Below are 22,216 nucleotides of genomic sequence, written 5' to 3'. Positions count from 1 at the left end.
CAAGCTGCACCAACGCATCGCTGCTGAAGCAAGTCTCGTCCTAGTCCTCGCACTAACGTAAATGAAATTAAACGGGCATGAGTATATCAAACATGTATGCCCGGGGTCTTCAGAGAGACTACCCAGAGTAGACACTGGAGCACTAATACAAGATAAAGCTCTTTTATTGAAATAAACGTGCTTTATTTTGTATGTGTGCTCCAATCACTGCGCCCTCACCCACAGGGTAAAAAAATCTGTGATACCCAACAATAGTGCTGTGTTGTACAAACTGTACAATACTGTTCTAAATTACCCTCACCCAAAACAGACAGGTATAATCCTCCATGTAATGTAACTAACAGTTGGCACTACATGGGAACAGGTGACCTGACACATTAAAAAGTTCAGATAAAATTTTTAAAAATCCTAATAGCATTAGGCTACCTTCTGTCAGTTCAAGTGTGAAGCTCGGCCATTACAGAAGACCAAGTTAAATACAATGGCTTGAAGGGTGTCGTGTATGATAACTTCTGTATTTTCCTCTGCCATTATTTCAAAAAGTAGAATTGCTTTTAAAATAGACACATATCCTTTCCCCTTTAATGTTTCTGCCCCTGAGAAAACAGTAATAGTGTCGTTGTAGATTTTACTTCTACAAACACTGTTGCTGGAAGCCTACCAGACTACAATTCTAAATACTTTTTTACTTTTTAGGGTCCCCACTTCTGTTTTCATTTCTTCAACGGATAGGCTACATTGTAGAAAGACAGATTAAACATCAAATGGAAGACAGCTGATCAGTTTGCCAGACCCAGAGACAAGATTATAGGCTATTTTCTATAGGCAAAAAATAAACTTGAGCAAATAAAAACAAATTGTATTCCCAAAAAATGAAAGCGTTTTACACCTCAGCCATGTTCAGTTAGAACGAAGAATACATTTAATAGAAATAGCTAAACATTTGAACTTAACATCGCATATACCACACACTCTGGGGAAAACGTAGACTAATTTAGCTGCAAGTTGTAGGTGACATACCGACAAACACGTCCAGAGCAAAATGACGGCAATCCATGTTGAAAAACGAAAGATGTAAGAATTTTTCAGATGCAGGCTGCGGATCTGTGCATCCCCACAAACCGTAAAAACAACAGGCTCGGAATTTTGGACGTAGAATATTGCGCCTGCGCCACTTTGCCTCACTAACTCCGAAAGCGATCGCTGTCGGAGTTGGTTCGTTGTTGCTGTGTCGCTGTGTGGAGAGGGGAAACTGGAGCGGAGCCGCATCGCTTCGGAAACGTCAGTGAATCTTATTATAAAACATTACAGCTACATAGGCGCCCCACCATTGCTATCACTTATACAGACCTTATTTCTTGACCCTTTATCGCAAGTGACCCCCTGTTTTTGCTAAACTCGGACCCAGCTATGTCGAACAAAGAGGAAAAACCAGAAGATCAAAACCAGTCCAGTTGGAAAGAATTTTTCTACAATCCAAGGACTGGAGAGTTCATTGGTCGTACCGCCAGCAGTTGGGGTAAGGGGCCAGTTCAGAGCAAAAAAGCCGGGACTGAGTGGTGCAAATGGGGTTGACGATTCCAGTAGATACCTGTGATTGCCTACATGAAATGGTTGATTTAGATATTTGAAAATGACGATGCGTCTTCGTTGTGTGTTCACTTTCATTCATCCGTGCAGGCATTTCTACACATTTTGTTATTAAAATGTCAATATAGAACATCCTTGAATTATATTGTGATTGCAGTTATTTAGATGCATGTTCGTTTTCTATGGTTCCCTGGATATGCTACATTCAGAAAGAACCATGCCTTATTTTCCGTAAGCTATTGCTTACTAACGACTAACGTAGCCTACATCGCAAAGCACAGATGGTTTCTGTTATAGATTATATAATAGGCTATGATATTTGTTTGTTTTTTATCATTGGGTACTGACCAGCTGAATGGGGGCAACCATTTCGGCTCCTTTTCTGTGGCTACTTGTGGGATACAATCTAAATCTGTGTTTTCTGTATTGCTCGCTTCCTTGTCAATTTGCTCATGTTCTGCAGTTATTTTTGAATGTTTTGATAGCCGGTATCCTACTGCACATTTTCAGTACACGGTTACAACCACGTATTTAGCTGTTTATCTAAAGAGATTTATCCGATTTCATTGGTTATTAGGAACAGAGCCGGGGATTAACGTTCTAAACCAATTTATGATCTAATTAATCTTTCAACGGAGAATAGCAGATCACAGAAATTCTGTCAATAGTAGTAGGCTACAGCTACTCTGTGCGACCGACTGAAATAGCAATTTCCTCAGTCAAATGCTAACGGCATATTGACGGATACATAGGCCTAGTAATAACTCCACTTTATTATTTTTCATTTGGCTATTTTGTGTATTTAAAATGACCTAAATGAACCTTTACTTGAGAAAATTTATCCCAAAAAATATCGCTTATCTTGAGAAGGGCTCTGTGCACGAGGCTGGGAGCCTGGGACTGAAGGAGGTGGCATGGTCTAAGTATAGCCCTACGTCGGCATGTAATTGTAGCATCGAATGTTGTTGGTTGATGTTGATGTATAATGTGAAAATATAAGATAATTTTTTCCTCAAAAATGATGCATATTAATTTGGGGATATCCCGGTACACAGTTTCCTTTCGCTCTCCGTGTGTGCGCGAGTGTGTGTTTGCAAGGGTTGGGGCGGGGGGCTCTTGGAAATAGTCTAATTAAAAGATGGTGCAGTAGTTAACGACATTGTTTATGTCGGTTAGGCAAACCGCTATGTAATCGGAATCGTGACTATTAGTTAGCTATGTTGCTCATTGCTATGGTGTAGCAAACACATGATTGGAAATGATTACACATTAGAAAAAGAGGGAACGCTGCTCTGGGTGTGCGTGCAACGTACGGGTGTCTGTGACGAGTAGTCGTTTTTCATTTTCTTGACGTCTATTCTCGATTCATTTGAAATTTAAATGAATCTATCGTATTCCAATGCTCCGAGGGAAAATTCTGCTTCCCATGTTACAGTAATTCCCAAATGCTTATACTCGACGCCGGCGGAAACCGACGGCACGGTGAATGATGCGGTAAAACAGCCAGCCACACAGGTTAAAGGAGAAAATGGCTTGAGCGCCTCAATTGCTTGAGATCTAAATCCATACTCTAAACCCGATTAACGAAACTGAGATAGGCTACCGCTCATGCTTTATAATCGATGTTTTTTAAATCCACATTTTGGCTTTGTCATAGGCTGTCGTAGATGTAAACTATACAGTAGGATGCTGTTAATATCTTTCCCTTATGTTAATTAAAAATCTAAATCACATTAGCGTAGCAGCCATTGGGAGGATATATACCGGTGCCTGCAATGCACTTACACATAGGTGATGCTGTGATTGACAGACAGTTTCATGCACGAGAGCTCTGCAGTCATCAGGATGGGCCTGGTTGGGCGCAGGCTGTTTGCAGCTGGCGTCATCTCAAGGTCAGGCCTGTTTCCTCACTTGAATGACTGGAAATCGTAATGTACAACTTAGCAGCCAGGAGAGAAGGCTTTTGGCAAATAATCACCCTATTTTTTCTAGTTTTTAATGGAAGGGGAAATTGCGCCCCTTTTGCAGTTAGAGGTAATTCCTACAGGCCTTCAATGCTTTGCTGATCTGACATAGAGCAGGGGGTGGTCTCCATATTGTGCATATTGATTTGTATTTGTGTTTGAGTGAAAAAATTCATTTAAAAAATAAATGCTGACTATTTGCCTCGCTTCCACTGTGCCTTCCTGTAAAATGTGAGGCCTGACTGTTTGTGCTTCGGTGCGTCATACAATGGGAATGATACCCATACTTTTCCTGTAAAACCACTGCCAGTGGTAGAAATATAAAATTAACCAGGAGTGGCTGGCAGCGTGGGCAGTGTGGTTAATGATCTGAGCCTCTAACCCAAATAACACATTCATTTTTTTTGTTGGGGGGGGTTGGGCAAATAAATAGTGCAAATAAATAATTCATACAGACGAGAGCTTTAGTGGTTTAATGGTGGTGGCAGCAGTGAGATGGATGGAGTGGTAGTGGAAAATCAGGGAGTTGCTGGGGTGACAGAGAGGATGGACGTGATAACTAGGACCTCAGGCACGGTGGGTGCTACGGAGGCGTCGGTGGACCCTCCAGCAAATGGGTGAGGGGCGGGGTGTGACACGTGTGAAGTGTCCTGTTAAAGTGTCTGGTGGAGTGGCTTAGATCTGACGGGTATGTCACAACAAGGCTGGCAATTTTACATTAGCAGCGCATCTGAAATGAATGTTAGCCAGAGGTCCACACACACTTTTAGCTCCGGTTGCAGGCTTTTCCACTAAGTGGAAGCAGAATGGAGAGACGGAGGGAGACGGGCAGGGGAGTCGATGAAAGAGAGAGAAGGAGAGAGGGAGTATTGGGGAAATAAGTGGATTGGGTCAGAGATAATGCACAGCTCCTGCTCTTCAGCCGGGCCGTGTGTCCCCCTGGATTAGAGAGGCTTAGTGGCATTAAAGCACACGGTGCAGGCGCTAAGAGAGTCACACAGTCTCCAGGCTAATCACAGCTTGTACAAACTCAAATAAATGCACAGCCATAGCCCCGAAAATTGGGTTCAGAGCGGAGCTGCTGGTGCTTATCTCAGAAGCAGTGGTTTCACAGGCGTTTATTTGCATTCCTTGAAGATTGTGGGGGCGGGGTTCGGGGTGACAGGCAGGGTTACCCCTGAGCTGGTGTTTACCCCCGGGGATTCTGGGATTGAAAAGAGCGCTCTTCTCCAATGAGAGCCGCCGTGTGGCATTGAAGCGGGTCTTCTACATCAGCACAATGACCCAGTTATGCCTCTTTATCGGAGAAAAACGCAGCTCCTTTTGTGCCATTGACGACAGTAAGTGGAGACGCAAAATGTCCTGCAGGCCTTGATGATATGCTGTGCGGAGGCAGAAAAGTAGATGTAATCATGAAGAATCAAGCGGAGCGGAGGTACTGTGTGCGTGTGTCTGTGTGCGTGTGTGTGTGTGTGTGTGTGTGTGTGTGTGTCTGTGTGCATGTGTATGTGTGTGTGTGTATGTGTGCGTGTGTATGTGTGTGCGTGCGTCTGCCTGTTTGTGTGCATGTCTGTGTGTGCATTTATGTGTGCATGTGTATGTGCGTGTGTGTGCGCCTATGTGTGCGTGTGTGTAAATATGGCTGAGTTCCACAAAGCAAAGTGAAAGTCTGAGTGGGCATCCTATATGTGCTGAGGTATCTCCTCACACTGAGGTAGGGAAGGCAGAGGAGTCCCAGTGCCCCCGCAGGTCTGCTCCTAGCCCCCAGCAGGGCCCTGTTAGCGGCGAAGAAGAGTAACTGAGCCCTTCCATTTTGTGGCCTGTGTTCTCATGGCACAGCAGACACAGTGTCTCAGGGAGGCCGTACATCACATTGTGAGTTTCCTACGCACACCCCCTTTCCCCCTCCCCAGCCTGACTCCCACACAGCGTTTATTTTTAACCCTGACTGCTGCTCAGCACCATGTCTGAGCCCAACCAGGCATTCATTTTTAAGGATTCGGTTACAATCAACGCACAAAAACCTTGTGTCTCGGGTCACGGGTCGCGACTGCACCGGTGAGGTTTTCTATCTACCGTTCTGTCGCACCCGATGAGGTGGATTGCGTTCTTTTGCTCTTTTTAGCATTTAAGGGCTTTATTGCGAGCAAATTGAAAGAGCCGTGGCCAAGGCTGCCCCGGGCTGCAGTGCAGGCGGAGGCGGAGGTGGAGGTGGAGGGGGCCAGGGACGTGGGGCTGAGCTGGGTGGAGGTGTGTTTGGAGTCACAGGGATGTGCAGTATTCCAGAGCGGTCTCTGCTGGAGCCCCAGCTGTACTGGAGCTGGAGGCGGTGAGCACCCCTGTGAGGTGTATGGAGCTGGAGGCGGTGAGCGCCCCTGTGAGGTGTATGGAGCTGGAGGCGGTGAGCGCCCCTGTGAGGTGTATGGAGCTGGAGGCGGTGAGCACCCCTGTGAGGTGTATGGAGAGGAGGCGGTGAGCGCCCCTGTGAGGTGTATGGAGCTGGAGGCGGTGAGCACCCCTGTGAGGTGTATGGAGCTGGAGGCGGTGAGCGCCCCTGTGAGGTGTATGGAGCTGGAGGCGGTGAGCGCCCCTGTGAGGTGTATGGAGAGGAGGCGGTGAGCGCCCCTGTGAGGTGTATGGAGCTGGAGGCGGTGAGCGCCCCTGTGAGGTGTATGGAGAGGAGGCGTGAGCGCCCCTGTGAGGTGTATGGAGCTGGAGGCGGTGAGCACCCCTGTGAGGTGTATGGAGCTGGAGGCGGTGAGCGCCCCTGTGAGGTGTATGGAGCTGGAGGCGGTGAGCGCCCCTGTGAGGTGTATGGAGCTGGAGGCGGTGAGCGCCCCTGTGAGGTGTAGGAGCTGGAGGCGGTGAGCGCCCTGTGAGGTGTTGGAGCTGGAGGCGGTGAGCACCCCTGTGAGGTGTATGGAGCTGGAGGCGGTGAGCGCCCCTGTGAGGTGTAAGGAGCTGGAGGCGGTGAGCGCCCCTGTGAGGTGTGTGGAGCTGGAGGCGGTGAGCACCCCTGTGAGGTGTATGGAGAGGAGGCGGTGAGCACCCCTGTGAGGTGTATGGAGCTGGAGGCGGTGAGCGCCCCTGTGAGGTGTATGGAGAGGAGGCGGTGAGCGCCCTGTGAGGTGTGTGGAGCTGGAGGCGGTGAGCGCCCCTGTGAGGTGTATGGAGCTGGAGGCGGTGAGCGCCCCTGTGAGGTGTATGGAGAGGAGGCGTGAGCCCCAGCGTCATGCGGATAGGGTCGGCTGTGTCTGCGGGTGGGCGGAGCCTGAGCCCGGGGCTCTACGGCCCTCCCCCATCCTCCACCCCACCCCCCATCGACCAGAGCCTTGGATCAATAAGCCCCCAGCCGCAGGCACAGACGTGACAGGCTCCGTCGGGGGTCCCCTTACGATGATGCGGCTGTTGGTGGTCAGCGACCACTAAACCGATTCCGTCTGACCTCGGTCTTAATGACCATGAAATGGTTTGCCTGTGGTCACGTAATGAAGTTAACTGCGATATGTCCCTGAAGCCGGTGTCTATTGGAACAGCTGGCTGTGAGTCTAAATTGATCACAAAAAATTCTGTGGTCTAGAGCTAGACATCATGTATTTGAAAGATCAGTTAAACTGAAAACTGAATTTCAAACTATTGGTAGGAGACATCAAATTAGCAATCCTTGTCCTCTTACATGAATAGATTGTAAATTAAATGCGGTTTAGCTGAATGTTTTGATTGTATTGGTTGGCTCAGCTTATCAAGCCTAATTGATTTTTATCGTCGTGCTCTCAGCAAAGGAATGAAGTGCATCGCAGCCAGACAGGCAATGCAGAAAAAAAAACATTTCTGTGGGCCAGATCATTTTTACAAATGGTGCATGAGCATTTTCTATATTTTTTGAAAACCTATGTATGGAAGAAGATATAGAGGTGTATAAGTTGTACAAGTAGATATGAAAATGTACATATTGTAGTTTTCACTTACCATTTTGTCACTAGCGGGAGGTGCTGACACTTTGCTGATACTCTGTGTCATTTTTGATGCATCTGAATACTTTGTTCCACCTCAATGATCAAAAGACTGAGGGTATGTCAATGGGGGGGCTGTATTTTGCCCCAAAGGCACCAGCTGGATAGCCTTGGCTTAAAGGATAAGCACTGGAAAGCAGCGAGTGCCTCACCTGGCAGTGTGTAGCGGGCATTTCCCATTAACATCCCGGGTTCCGGGGACCTCTGGTGACTGGTGCCCTCGCTTTCAGTGTAGCGATCAGCCCCGTGCTCTGCTATCTAATCATGGCCATATCAGTGCTGGCAGTGGCTGTCAGCTCCACAGGACAGGACATAATTTACTGTGGTGTCATCAGTGGAGGGAAGGACCGGGTGGAGGGTTATCCCCATCTCATCATGCAAGGGCAGCTCCTCTGATTGATCGGGTACCTGCGGTGCGCCTGTGCCGACTGCGCATTAAGGGTGCTCCTCAGCCACTGTTCCTGCTCAGATCATTTGGCGGACAAATGAGAGACTGGCTGAATGAAGTGGTTGGTTGGGAAAATGAGTGGCGAGTGGATGACAGCAGATGCAGGAGCTGGCTGGCTGGACATGCTTGCGTTACATACAGTGCACAGTGTGATTTATTATTCACAGAAAATGAATTGGCTCTCCTCCTCAGCCCAAAAAAAGCATGCTCATAATCAATAAAACACGGTGAAATACATTATGTGAAAATGATAGACAAATTAGGGTGGTTATTGTCAAATATGAAATACCCGTTATTTTTACTTAATTTTCAGCAAGTTCATTTTCAGGAAAGAGCATTCACGGTTTGTCCCTCAGCAGATTCCCTGATTTAGCACTGAACTCTCCAATAACAGAGAATGGCCTTGCTGCAGCTTAACTTAAACAATGCCGTTGGTTTCTTTGTGTTATGCCACACATGGAATACAAGCATTTGCAACTTCTAATTATAGTAAAAATCTCAGTTTTCTATACTTTTTTTGGGGGAAATAGGAAGCCATTTTTCAGGCAAGATCCTGCTTTTAAAACATAACTGGGAAGCAAGGCTTTTGTTTCTGTTTTTTTCATCTCTGTGCCATTCCTAGAGCAGTGGGAGATGACTTCCTCTCTGCTTGTGTGTGTGTGTCTCCTGCTGCTTCACAGAGCAATTACACTCTCCTGGCTCACTATGCTATAACACTCCCTGTTATAACACTCCTTATTGCATTACAACACTCCGTTATAACACTCCTTACTGCATTATAACACTCCCCCCCTATGCTATAATACTCCTACCTCCTACTGCATTATAACCTCATCTATAATACTCCCGTATAACACTCCTTACTGCATTATAACACTTCCCTTATGCTTAATTACTCCGATTATACCACTCTATGCATTATAAACATTGTTCTCCCCTATGCTATAATACTCCCGTGTATAAACACTCTTACTGCATTATAACACTCCCTATGCTATCATACTCCCCGTTATAACCTCCTTTGCTTATAACACTCCCTATGCTATAATACTCCCGTTATAACACTCCTTACTGCATTATAACACTCCCCCTATGCTATAATACTCCCGTTATAACACTCCTTACTGCATTATAACATCCTAACCCTTATGCTTATACATTATGCTCCCCGTTATAACACTCCTTACTGCATTATAACACTCCCCCCTATGCTATAATACTCCCCGTTATAACACTCCTTACTGCATTATAACACTCCCCTTGCCCTATGCTATAACTAGCTCCCCGTTATAACACTCCTTACTGCATTATAACACTCCCCCTATGCTATAATACTCCCCGTTATAACACTCCTTACTGCATTATAACACTCCCCCTATGCTATAATACTCCCCGTTATAACACTCCTTACTGCATTATAACACTCCCCCCCTATGCTATAATACTCCCCGTTATAACACTCCTTACTGCATTATAACACTCCCCCCCTATGCTATAATACTCCCCGTTATAACACTCCTTACTGCATTATAACACTCCCCCCCTATGCTATAATACTCCCGTTATAACACCCTTATAACACTCTTACTGCATTATAACACTCCCCCTATGCTATAATACTCCCGTTATAACACTCCCTACTGCATTATAACACTCCCTATGCTATAATACTCCCTTATAACACTTACTGCATTATAACACTCCCCTATGCTATAATACTCCCGTTATAACACTCTTACTGCATTATAACACTCCCTATGCTATAATACTCCCGTTATAACATCTTACTGCATTATAACACTCCCCCATGCTATAATACTCCGTTATAACACTCTTACTGCATTATAACACTCCCTATGCATAATACTCCGTTATAACACTCTACTGCATTATAACACTCCCTATGCTATAATACTCCCGTTATAACACTCCTTACTGCATTATAACACTCCCTATGCTATAATACTCCCGTTATAACCTCTACTGCATTATAACACTCCCCCTATGCTATAATACTCCCGTTATAACACTCCTTACTGCATTATAACACTCCCCTATGCTTACTTTTAGTATAACCTCCCCTGCTTAAACTCCCTTACCTGCATTATAACACTCCCCCTATGCTATAATACTCCCCGTTATAACACTCTTACTGCATTATAACACTCCCCCTATGCTATAATACTCCCGTTATAACACTCTTACTGCATTATAACACTCCCCCTATGCTATAATACTCCCCGTTATAACACTCCTTACTGCATTATAACACTCCCCCTATGCTATAATACTCCCCGTTATAACACTCTTACTGCATTATAACACTCCCCCTATGCTATAATACTCCCGTTATAACACTCCTTACTGCATTATAACACTCCCCCTATGCTATAATACTCCCGTTATAACACTCCTTACTGCATTATAACACTCCCCTATGCTATAATACTCCCGTTATAACACTCCTTACTGCATTATAACACTCCCCCTATGCTATAATACTCCCGTTATAACACTCCTTACTGCATTATAACACTCCCTATGCTATAATACTCCCGTTATAACACTCTTACTGCATTATAACACTCCCCCTATGCTATAATACTCCCGTTATAACACTCCTTACTGCATTATAACACTCCCCCTATGCTATAATACTCCCGTTATAACACTCCTTACTGCATTATAACACTCCCCCTATGCTATAATACTCCCGTTATAACACTCCTTACTGCATTATAACACTCCCCCTATGCTATAATACTCCCGTTATAACACTCCTTACTGCATTATAACACTCCCCCTATGCTATAATACTCCCCGTTATAACACTCCTTACTGCATTATAACACTCCCCTATGCTATAATACTCCCGTTATAACACTCCTTACTGCATTATAACACTCCCCCTATGCTATAATACTCCCGTTATAACACTCCTTACTGCATTATAACACTCCCCCTATGCTATAATACTCCCCGTTATAACACTCCTTACTGCATTATAACACTCCCCTATGCTATAATACTCCCGTTATAACACTCCTTACTGCATTATAACACTCCCCTATGCTATAATACTCCCGTTATAACACTCCTTACTGCATTATAACACTCCCCCTATGCTATAATACTCGTTATAACACTCCTTACTGCATTATAACACTCCTATGCTATAATACTCCCCGTTATAACACTCCTTACTGCATTATAACACTCCCCCCCTATGCTATAATACTCCCCTGCCTCGCTGTGTTAAAACATCCTGTCATACATACTCTGTCTATAACACCCTTCTGTTACACTCCCTATGCTTTATCCTTGCCTCCTATGTTGTAAACATTGTTCTTACTGTGCTTTAACACTCCCTGTGTTACAACACACCATCTTACTGTGCTATAACACTCCCCTACCTCACTCTGCTATAACTTTGTTAAAACACTCCCTGTGCTATAACACTCCCCTACCTCACTGTGCTACGACACTCCCTTTGCGTCACCGTGTTAAAAATATTCCCTGTGCTGTAACTCTCATCCTCCCCGGCTCAGTGTTCTCAAATGCTTCCTGTGTCCTCTATGTGTCGCCTCTCTGTGCTGCGTCCAACTGTCCTCCCCCTCATCCTAATTATAGAAGCAGTCTCCCTAAGAGACATCAAGAAAGGAAAAATGCATATATAATTAAACTCCTTTTAGCTGTGTCAATATTTCTATGTAAGAAGCTGACAACAGAAAGGAAAAATGCACCTATAATTAAACTCTTTTTGTATCAGTATGTCTGTTGGAGAAGCTGTTGGTGCATGAGGCTCGAAGCTTCCCTGTGTGCTTCCCTGTGCGCTTCCCTGTGCGCTTCCCTGTGCGCTTCCCTGTGTGACGGGGGTGTCAGACTCAGTCATACTGAGGGTCATGTACAGAGCTATGAATCACATAAAGGGCCAGGATTGGGGTACTATTTTGGAATCACTCCAGGATCGCACACAATCCGCCCCCTTTGTGCGATCCTGGAGTGAGGGGGGGGGCTGGGGGGGCAGTGGGGCTGGTTGTGAGTACGGTTGCGGTTACAATGGTGTTCTGTATCATGTGTGAATCAATACATCGGCGCTACTCAACTCCAGGTCCTGCTGGCCGCAATCTCTGCAGGGAGTGTATTTGCCCCAACCATGCTCTACAACAACTGGTTTCACCAATTTTACCTGCTCGGTTCAGGAAGTAAGGTCATTTGTGAAATTATTTGGTGTAACACATGGTTAGCTCAACTAGAAAATTAAAACAGTCATATCTCACTGCACTAAGCGTCCCCAGTATTTCACGGGCCAGATTTAATTGATTATCTGGATTGATATGCGGGTGGGATCAATGTTCGTGGATGTATGTATCTGGCCTGCAGGCCTTCAGCTTGGTGCATGTGCTGTATAACATATGTGTTGGTGATCTGGTTGCATTGCAATATCCATGAGAGGGGTTCCAGTGAGAGTCCAGTGAGAGTCTGATACAAGCTTTGCTTTCTGCCTTCTGCCTTCTGCTGGCTGGGAGTCACTAGAGAACTGCCACTGTGAACAGACTTCCTGCTCTGGAGGAAACTGCTCTAGAGCTCCAGATGGGCCATGTTTGGCTAAATGCGAGCTGAATGTGTGATTGATGTGTTGGGGGTTTTGTGAGGAAGAGAGAGTGTGTGATTGACACACGGGAGAGTCCTGTGGACCCACGTGTCCCTGGCTGTCCTTCTCAGGCAGAATCACTGGGGGTTCTACGTTACTGTCGATTCAGTCATCCACAAAAAAAGATGCAGGATTTTAAAAATGCCAGTTGGCAACAGAGGGTTCTGAAACCTTGCCTGCGGATCGCGTCCGTCACTGGGACCCCGTCCCCAGGGCTGCACCGGGGCTGTCCCCGGCCCTTTGTGTGCTCACGCTAGGGAAAATGAGGACCGGTAGAGCATGCCTTATCACAATGAATTAATGAGTGAGCTGAGCCAAATAGAGTATTGGGTCAAAGAGGTCATGTGATCTGCACTGCTGGGAAGAATGCTTTTGATGTTTTCAACACAGGCCGTTTGATTAACAGAGGATAATTACTCCCCCTTCTCTGTCCTTCTCTTTCTCCCCAGCCCTCATCATCCTCTTCTATTTGGTCTTCTATGGCTTCCTGGCGGGAATGTTCTCCCTCACGATGTGGGTCATGCTGCAGACCCTGGATGACTACACTCCGAAGTACCGGGACCGAGTCGCTAACCCAGGTGACCTACGCCGCTGCTTAATGTCACCACCGCACGAGCACACTGTAAAACCTCAGCATTAAACGCAGGACGCTGTTACATAATGGTGAGGGGGGGAGGGGGGGGTATTAAAAAAAGGACTTGAAGATTAAAATACTCCAGCATAGCAGCCTCATATTGCAGCCAGCAAGGAGTAGAGGTAAACATAAACCTTACAATAGTACGGTAGATAGTATAGGCGTTCTGCCCAAAAATGACCCGTAGTATGAAAAATGGCCATGGGTATTCCGCATGCCTCCTCCTGAGGGGTGAAGAGCGGACAGCAGTGTACAGCATTGGCAGCCTGTGGTGTAGTTGCCTACCACTGTAGGTTTGACCAAAAAAAAAAAACTTAATTCACTCCTTATACACCTTAGACGTTATGATTCAGCTTAATTGTCTTGTTTAACATGTTTATTAATGGTGTGAAGGATCTTCAGCAGCCTGCTCTCTGCTCTGTCAGTGTATGTACACAATCGTCTATTGGACTCATAGCAGGGGTCTCTGGCGTTGGACTAAGTTGTGCAAAAGCCCTGAGATTGAGCTGCAGACTACGAAACGTCTTCCAGTGTTACCAAACAGTTTTAGGATGCGGTGTGCCTTTTACATGAGTGGGAGCGTATAAATCAAACCACAGATCAGAACAGCGCGTCCTTTTTCCACAGACACACAAATCAGTGGTGCTGCTGTTGCCCTGCTGTGGGATACTGTTGTCAGATGCAGCCCCTTATCTGTCATCTGTCTCTACCCCTGCTCCCTTTTTCCTCTCCTCCTTTCTCTGCACTTCTTACCTTGTACATCTCGTCACGTAATCGAGGTCGGATTGTTGAGGTGGTGGGACGAGATGCTGAACTTGAATTCAGTCCAGATTTACAGCACTGGCACACATTCTGGAAACACCGTGCTTAAAGAAGAAGCTCAGCACTTTTAAAGCTTTTATCTGTGCCCTTTATTCTGTTGTTCTCTGGGCCATTTCTGTCAGTGGAAATGTATTCAACAGCTATCGTCTGGACCATGAATGGTAATGACATTGTGACCATTAGTAAAAAAAAGGACCAGTTTCTTTGAATGAATATTGTTATTTTGTGTAGAAACACAAAGAAATACATTCAAACTTCTTAGAAAGTTTCCAACAGTAATACATTAGACTGCTTAATTATGTAGGTATGAACCAATACATATAGGAAGGTGTTATGATCATTATTTGTTTAACGCAAATGCTGATAAAAGATTTGTTTTGGTGATATTACATTTATCGTGCCAAAAATAGAAATTGTTGAAAAATATTTGCATTATTCACCAAACTCTGTTTATAAATGCAGTGATTCAGTCATTTGTGTCAGTACTGTACAGGATTATCTAATTACATGTAGAAATATGCTCAAAGTTAAGGGAGCCTGTTAAGCTAATAACTTCAGAGGTGAATCCCTGAACTCTGGTAATGGTTGTCTATTCTCACTGCCTCTTAGGACTGGTAATTAGGCCTAAGTACATGGACATTGTCTTCAACCGGACAGATCCTTTAAATTATCGAAAGTACGTCCAGCACCTGGAGTCCTTCCTGCAACGTGAGTACCAAGCTGCCTCCCTGCACTGATGGAGTGGTGTACATTTCTGTTGACTGTACGTGCAGAGATTAGCAAGTGTGTGTGTGTGTGTGTGTGGGTGGGTGGGTCTATGAGTGTGCATATGTATGCGCATGTTTGTGTGTGTGCGTGTATGGGTGTGCGTGTGTGCGCGCGCATGTTTGTGTGTGTTTTTATATGTGTATATGTTTTTGTGTGTGTGTGTGTGTGCAAGTGTGTGTTTCTGTGCGTGTGCGCAAAAAGAGCAGGAGGCCTCATGCTGTCCTACCCCGGGTGGTTTCGTCCTGCAGAATACAATGACACAGAGCAGGAGAAGAACGAGCTGTGTGTGGCGGGGCAGTACTTTGAGCAGGACGAGGAGCCGGTGAAGAAGGCGTGTCAGTTCAAGCGCAATTTCCTCAGACAGTGCTCCGGCCTGTCAGACACCACGTTCGGCTACGCCGAGGGCAAGCCCTGCGTCCTGGTCAAGATGAACAGAGTAAGTGTTGTTTTTTGGGATTTGTAGTTCCTCCCTGTTACAAATGCCCATTTGTATTTGTAAGCCCGTTTCATTGCTCTGGTCCTCCATCAGGAGAGAGTAGACACGTATCTATTCCAAAGCGTGTTCTGCTGAGCCCTATCGTCATTGCGCTGGAGAAGATGGATGCAGACAGACTGTAAACGCCAGATTAACCTGAGGAGTCATTCCTGTGTGATTAGACGCAGACAGTTCCTCCAACTGGAACCCCCTTCTCTGGGCAGTGCTGGATAATTATGTACCACCCTGCAGGGTTGTTGGCCCCAGCCTCACAGGCATGGTTGCAATTAATCTGTTTTTATCCATCTTGCTTTCTTGGGTTTCCTAGCAACAGAAGTACCCTTCACCCCCCCTCCCCTAGGCTTCAAGGATTGTGTTTGGAATTAGGCAAGAAAATGACTAGAGCGGGAGTGTCAGACTCTAGTCCTGGAGGGTTGCAGTGCCTAGAGGGTCCACACGTCTTGTTTCCACGGCCTAAATTGGTTGCCGATTGAAAGAAAACCACAAAACCGTGGAGACACCTGGACTAGAGAGCCTGATCAGGTCTTGTTTTTCTGCTGGTCCAGTGCTAGCTAGGAATATACAAGGCCTCCATCTTGGCAGTTTGAGTAAAATTAGGAAAAGCAGTGCAACCTGGGAAAATGTGTTTTTTTTGTTGTTTTGTCTGTACTGTTTCTCCCACAGGAGTTTTCTGTTCCAGTGCCTTCGGTGTTTGTGTATTCGTCTTGAGAGTGCAGCTGAGCTTTATCTGGCCTTAACTGATACTGTGGCCGTATCATTTTATTAAGCACTGGCATGAAGATGTGTTCTGAGAAGAGACTTTTTCACACCCCTCCCCCCTCTTACTGAGACAGACAGGAGCAGGTGCAGAGCAGTCTTCCACACACACACACTCCCACACACACACACACACACACACACACACTCGCATAACCATGCACACACACACAGCACACTCACATAAGCATGCACACACATGCACAGCACACTCACACAAGCATGTACACATACACACATAATATACACATAGCAAGCAGACACAAACACACACACACACACACAATATACACACATAGCACAGATACACGCACGAGCACATGGTACACACAGAGCACACTTTCACAAGCATGTACACACGCACTCACAAACACAATACACACATAACACGCACACACACGCACACACACACACACACACACACACACACACATACACACTCACACACACACTGCAGCCAAACTGATTCCACATTCCTTCAGCACTTTCCATGGAGAACAGTCCTTTACCCTCTTCTTAAATGATATTCACCATGAAGGAAGTGAAGTGTTTTAATGTCCTTGTTTATGTTTTTTTCCTAGATTATTGGGTTGAAGCCAAAAGGCGGACCGTATATAAGCTGCAATCAAAAGGTGAATCATATCCGTTCAGCATCTGTCACACACTCACATACTAAATGCATGCACACACATAGAAACATGCAAATGTGTAAAATGTGCATAAACTTGTCTGTACGGACTGCCTGATTCTGTAGCGCTGTATTTTGCTTTGTATTAGATTTGTGCCATGTGTGGTCATGCATGCGTGTGTGTGTGTGTGTGTGTGTGTGTATGTGCGCTCGTGTGCGCGTGTGTGTCTGCTCATGCATGCACGAGCATCCTCTTGAGTTTCCAGTGAGACATGATGTGAGCCTGTGGCTGTTTGTGTGATACAAGGTGTGAGTCTGTGCATTCACCTTCTTCACCTGCTTTTTCCTGCCAGTTATAAACTGGGGAGTGATCAGTCCAGTCTGATTTTCATGTCTCTCCAGGGTCTTAGTGCTGGCCAGTGTTGAGCTCTTTTCTGCCCATCTGCACTATTGTCAGTCTCAGTGATGCAGGTTTCAGCTCTTTGGCCAGTACCCATACTGGATGCATTATAAGCAGCACTGTCAGTTCCCCAGCCATAGGGTACAGATGGCATGAATCGACGAGGCTTCAGAAGTGAATGCTTTCATACTGAATTAAAAGAAAATGGCGGACATGCAGCTCCCGGCAGTGTGTAGTGGTTGAGCTGAGCCAAGCATTTGGGCTTACCTGTCCTTTCTCTTTTTATCTTGTTTCACTCTGCAGCATTAGTATTTCCATCTTCGATGTTTCACTCAGATGCTCTCTGTGCTGAGTGCTCTTCACCCCATTCTCTGCTCAACTTTAACAGCGCTACATCTTATATTCATAACCTCCGCACGCAGCCTCGCTTCTTTGTACTGGTCGTATTTGTGTTAAATGGCTGTTTCCATTTCATCATGCTAGATGATGCTGCAGTCTCAGCTAACTGCCATTACAATGACAGTATTTTCTGCTAATTACTTTCTTCCCAGAGTCACACAGATCTGTTTGTTTGCTGATCACAACTTTTTTTTAAAGTCTGTGTGTGTGTGTGTGTGCATGCATGCATGCCTGCGGGTGCGTGTGTGTGTGTGTGTGTGTGTGTGTGTATGCGGGCCTGCGGGTGCGTGTGTGTGTGTGTGTGTATGCGGGCCTGTGGGTGTGTGTGTGTGTGTGTGTGTATGCGGGCCTGTGGGCGCGTGTGTGTGTGTGTGTGTGTGTGTGTGCTCTTTGTTCACATGGAATCTTTGTGACCAACATCGCTCTTCTCCCTTCTTAATTTAAGATAGCAGTTGTGGGGGTTGTTGAAGCAACTAATTAATGGGCTTTCCTTTTAAACCTTAGTTGATATTTTCATTTGAGTTTAAATAAAATGATAGATGATAAATTATAGTGTAGGTTATGAAAAATCATAATTTTTTTCTATGTTGCTTATATCCTGTGTGCAACATTAAACATTTATTTGAGTATTGCCATTTTTTCAATAGTTTTTAAGACAGGATTTTTTACTGTTGTGCATTGAAGAGGCCCAAAGGACTGTGTGGGCAGTGAAGGGAGGGCAAACAGGACTGAAAACATTCAGTCTGTGTTCCAGCAAACCGCAGCCTATCTGCTCCACTCACATGCAATGGCCCCAGGTTGTGTACCACCTACAGTAAGATTCAAGAGCTTGTACAGTATGTGTCTGTGAGTGTGAGTGCAGATAAACATTGGACATTCCCGTTAAAGGGGGGAAGTTTTCAGCTGTACTGACGTGTAATATAAGGTTAGATGTGTAAAGTAGACCAGGGTGTTTGCTGAGCTAATAAACCATGTAATCACAGCTGGTGGCATTCCGTTTTGCATATGACACCACTCTGGTGCTGCCGTCGACATATGAGCCGCCCAGTTTAGTGTTTGAACCTGTAACCTTCAGTTCAGTCCAGACCTGGTTTCCATCTGTTTTTTATACCAGGAACAGACCCTGGCTATAACTGTCTGCACAGAACAGTGACTCTATAACAACCCTTCACTTTCCCTCAGATCTGACACTAGTAGATCTGAAGCAGTTGGAGTCATGTGACCCAGCTTCTGATACCCATAATGCTGTTCTGTGAATAATTCACAGGCTCCAATCAGCATATGTAGCCCACGCTAATCACAACGGCTTGTGCGCATGAAGGCCAGGATCACCATGGCAACACTGGTCTCCCTTACAGGTTTTATTAAGACCAGATATCTGTGGTTGGTCGGGATAGATGGCAGAAACCATGTCCTTCAAAGTCTTTGCTGCTGTAGCTTATGTTGTGTTTGTTGTGCATTGCATACTCGGTATGTGCGAGCATGTGTGTGTGAGAGATAGATAGAGAGAGAGAGAGAGAGAGAGAGAGTGTGTAGCTGGTGATCCAGTGAAACAGTGTCATGCTGTTAACTTCCACAGGGCAGCATCTGGTGTGACTTCCCGATATCCTGGATGTGGTCTAGTGCTCCAACTCTGGCTCATTCTCTTCTCCCTCCCACAGACAGAAGGCACCTTGCAGATGCTGTATTTCCCCGGCGAGGGGAAGTTCGATAAGATGTACTTTCCTTATTATGGGAAAAAAGCCCACGTAAGTACAGTTACCCCAATGGTTTCCTGAAAAGGTTTATCACATATTTGCTGAGATCATAAGGAGCTGAACATCTCAAATCAAAAGAAGCTTGATTGGAATTAGACATGGAGTATCTGCATTGACACAGATTCAGGGTTTTCAGCTCTATAATGTGGGTCGTAAAAGTGCTTTGATATTGGGGAAGGCGATACACATTTATTGTGCATGAGTGCACTCACATTTAACCTACATAAGTATACACAACTGAAAGGGAGGCATTTCTACAGAGCTTTCCGTGGATTTCAGAGTTAGTGGAGCAACACGCCTGAGTGACAGACCACCTTGGTTGATGTGTGGTGAGCAGCACAGTCAACCGAAGTGAAGAAGAAGGAATTTATTAATTGAAATAATAATGGGCGGGTGAATGGATGGTCAGATTCAGAGAACCACATCTGGAATTTGGTCTGACGCTGGGGAATCCTACGCTCTTTGGCATAAGTACTTGGTGTTTTTATTGAGTCAGAACCAACCACATAATTAGGATCGCGTTTGTGAGGTTGTGCTCCTGATGTGGAATGATGTTGAGCGCTCTCTCTCTCTTTCTCTCTCACTCTCTTTCTCTCTCTCAGCCAAATTATGTTCAGCCTCTGGTCGCAGTTAAGCTGCTGCTGGGGAAGGAGAACTACGACGAGGAGATCAGCATCGAGTGCAAGATCGAGGGCACCGACCTGAAGAACAACGACGAGCGGGACAAGTTCCTGGGGCGCGTGGTGTTCAGAGTGAAAGTGACAGAGTAGGGCGGGGCTGGCAGAGCGGCACAATGCCCAATGTTGTGTGTATCCGCAACACCACCTCCACCACCCCTCCTCCTCCTCCTCCCCACCCACTCCGCTCCCCGACCCCTCCCTTTTACGCCTGGGACTGGCACTGCTCCATACTGAAGGGCGGGGCTGCGGGGAGGGGGGGCCGGCGCTGTCGGAAGCACGGCGGTGTGCTTCTGGATCTTCCAATTAAAACCCCTTGTGTGTCGCTACCTTCATTTCCCTGCCTGCCTCCCCTCCCCTACCCCACCCCCCAACCCCCCCAGTGGAAAAGAATGAAGGACACCGTGCCCCTGACCCCCAGCAGCCCGAACTAGACCATGAGCATGGAACACCCTGGTGCCACGCCCAGGGCCTGTAAATAGCTGTATTTGAAGCCTCGAGTCGCTGTGTTCCCTCTCTTGTGCGGTGTGTCATGCGGAATGTGCTGTGAAGTTTCTGTGTACATATTTAATGGATCCAAGCAAACATTGTTTCTCTGTCATAGCTCACTATGTCTGACCACTGTAAGAAATCAGAAGAAATTTTAAAAAAGAAATAGTTTTAAATATCGAAAGGAAAATTTTAAAAAAGCCCAAAAATATATAAGCGAAGCTGAACGTGGCCAACGTGTAAAGGGATTTTTTAACCCCTGCAGGAGTCTTGGCCTCTGCAGACGCCTTAAGACCTGTATGGAGAAAATCTGAAATAAAGGTGATTTTAAACTAACTGTGTTTTGAGATGGTCTGAGGAAGGACTGTGTGCATGCCTGCATGCGTTTAAGACATTACATTATGCAAATACCCACCTAACAAGGGATACATATGTGTGAACACACTCTTGTGCATATTCCTTTTTAGGTGGATATTTGTTTAATGTAATGTCTTACTGCTCACGCCATATCCAGTGGACTTAAGCATCTGAATTGTAATTACACCTTTCGCTGACATACCCCAAAATGAACCTTAGGAACAATAGCACAGCCTGGTGTTAGACCTTAATGGATCACTCCAGTTGTACAGTTAAGAAGGCACCACAGTACCAGTAACAAAGCTGGTTTGTAAATATGTGTTGTTAAATGCAGTTACCTTGCGAACAAATATACTACAGAAATTACTTGTATCTGGTGACAGTGCACTTGTCCTTCATTTTCCCAAATAGAATCAATAGAAATAGGCAAACGCTGATTTCTAATGGGAAATTCCTGCTGTCTCCTGATCGCAAGCGTTACCAGATGGGTAATTTGGCCTGAAAACTGGCTAGCAGAAAGCAGAAAGAAAAATGTACTGGAATTACGTTGTTTACAGAACAGTGCAAGGTGTGCACATTGGTCGGCCGGTTGGCTTGGCCCAGCTCATTTTAGCAGGTTTAAATTGGCCTGCGCTTCTGTTGTTTTGGAAAAATTCCCATCACCATCATCCCTCAGTCTGGCCATCAAGCCATACTCCTCTATAATTGTTTAATTATCTGGCCACCTCTTCCTCTGCTGATGTGTGGGAGGGTGCTCTGCCACAAAATGACGGCGCTAGAAATTGGTGGCAGTTGAGGTGCACCTTTCCACATCTCGCTGCGAAGCACTGAGATTGCGGTAGGTGGTGTATCAGCGGTTCAGCACCCCTGCAAAACATTTCCCCACCAGAACATGCTGTACGAGCCACGATGAAGAGAATTCAGTTTTAGATTACTTGCACTTACAGACGTATGCTTGCAGCAGGGGCATTTATTATGCTTGCTGGCATACCCTGGCAACAGAGTTTGCATTAAACAGATATTCATGTCAATGCGATACACCGGCGGGGTACACCAATGTTCAAAACAAGTAAGATTCGGTGACTGCAGATTGTGTATGAGTGTTTGTGTATACATGGTTCACCCGATATGAATGCAAATACCCACATATTAAAGCTGACAGTGCACTTTCACCTCATTGTTTCATCTCAAATCCAATGTGCTAGAGTACAGAGCTGAAACAGCTTAAAAACATTAAGTGCCTATTTAATAAAAATGAAAAGCTTGTTAAAATGATTATGAATGAAAACCAGCATACACTGGGATCCCTAGGAGCAGGTTTCAGAACCACTGGTCCACACTGTGATAAGGGCCACACCATTAAA

General features: G+C 45.6%; 1 protein-coding gene across 3 annotated transcripts; it reads left to right on the top strand.

Moving 5' to 3' along the window:
- Positions 1 to 1,130: 1,130 nt before the first annotated feature.
- On the top strand, positions 1,131 to 20,831 carry atp1b3b (ATPase Na+/K+ transporting subunit beta 3b). 3 transcript variants are annotated; one of them, XM_064302969.1, is made up of 8 exons: positions 1,131 to 1,281; positions 1,409 to 1,519; positions 13,119 to 13,247; positions 14,735 to 14,833; positions 15,142 to 15,329; positions 16,727 to 16,777; positions 19,234 to 19,320; positions 19,932 to 20,831. In XM_064302969.1, the coding sequence occupies exons 2-8, from the start codon at positions 1,411 to 1,413 to the stop codon at positions 20,097 to 20,099; spliced, it is 831 nt and encodes a 276-aa protein (XP_064159039.1). In that variant the 5' UTR covers positions 1,131 to 1,281; positions 1,409 to 1,410; the 3' UTR covers positions 20,100 to 20,831. The 3 variants fall into 3 exon arrangements, with proteins under 3 accessions (XP_064159039.1, XP_064159038.1, XP_064159037.1); XM_064302968.1 differs by having other exon boundaries at positions 1,166 to 1,519; XM_064302967.1 differs by lacking the exons at positions 1,131 to 1,281; positions 1,409 to 1,519 and adding an exon at positions 2,389 to 2,533.
- The last annotated feature ends 1,385 nt before the right edge of the window (positions 20,832 to 22,216 follow it).

Source organism: Anguilla rostrata, chromosome 12 (genome assembly GCF_018555375.3).
Source record: "Anguilla rostrata isolate EN2019 chromosome 12, ASM1855537v3, whole genome shotgun sequence".
Taxonomy (NCBI): domain Eukaryota; kingdom Metazoa; phylum Chordata; class Actinopteri; order Anguilliformes; family Anguillidae; genus Anguilla; species Anguilla rostrata.
This window is presented reverse-complemented; position numbering and strand designations above follow the sequence as displayed.

Excerpts from the sequence above, each read along its gene's own strand:
- atp1b3b (XM_064302967.1), top strand. The coding sequence starts at position 2,407 with ATGAACCTTTACTTGAGAAAATTTATCCCAAAAAATATCGCTTATCTT. Across the intron at positions 2,534-13,118 it reads GTATAGCCCTACGTCGGCAT|CCCTCATCATCCTCTTCTAT; the intron begins GTAATTGTAGCA and ends CTTTCTCCCCAG. Across the intron at positions 14,834-15,141 it reads CCTGGAGTCCTTCCTGCAAC|AATACAATGACACAGAGCAG; the intron begins GTGAGTACCAAG and ends TTCGTCCTGCAG.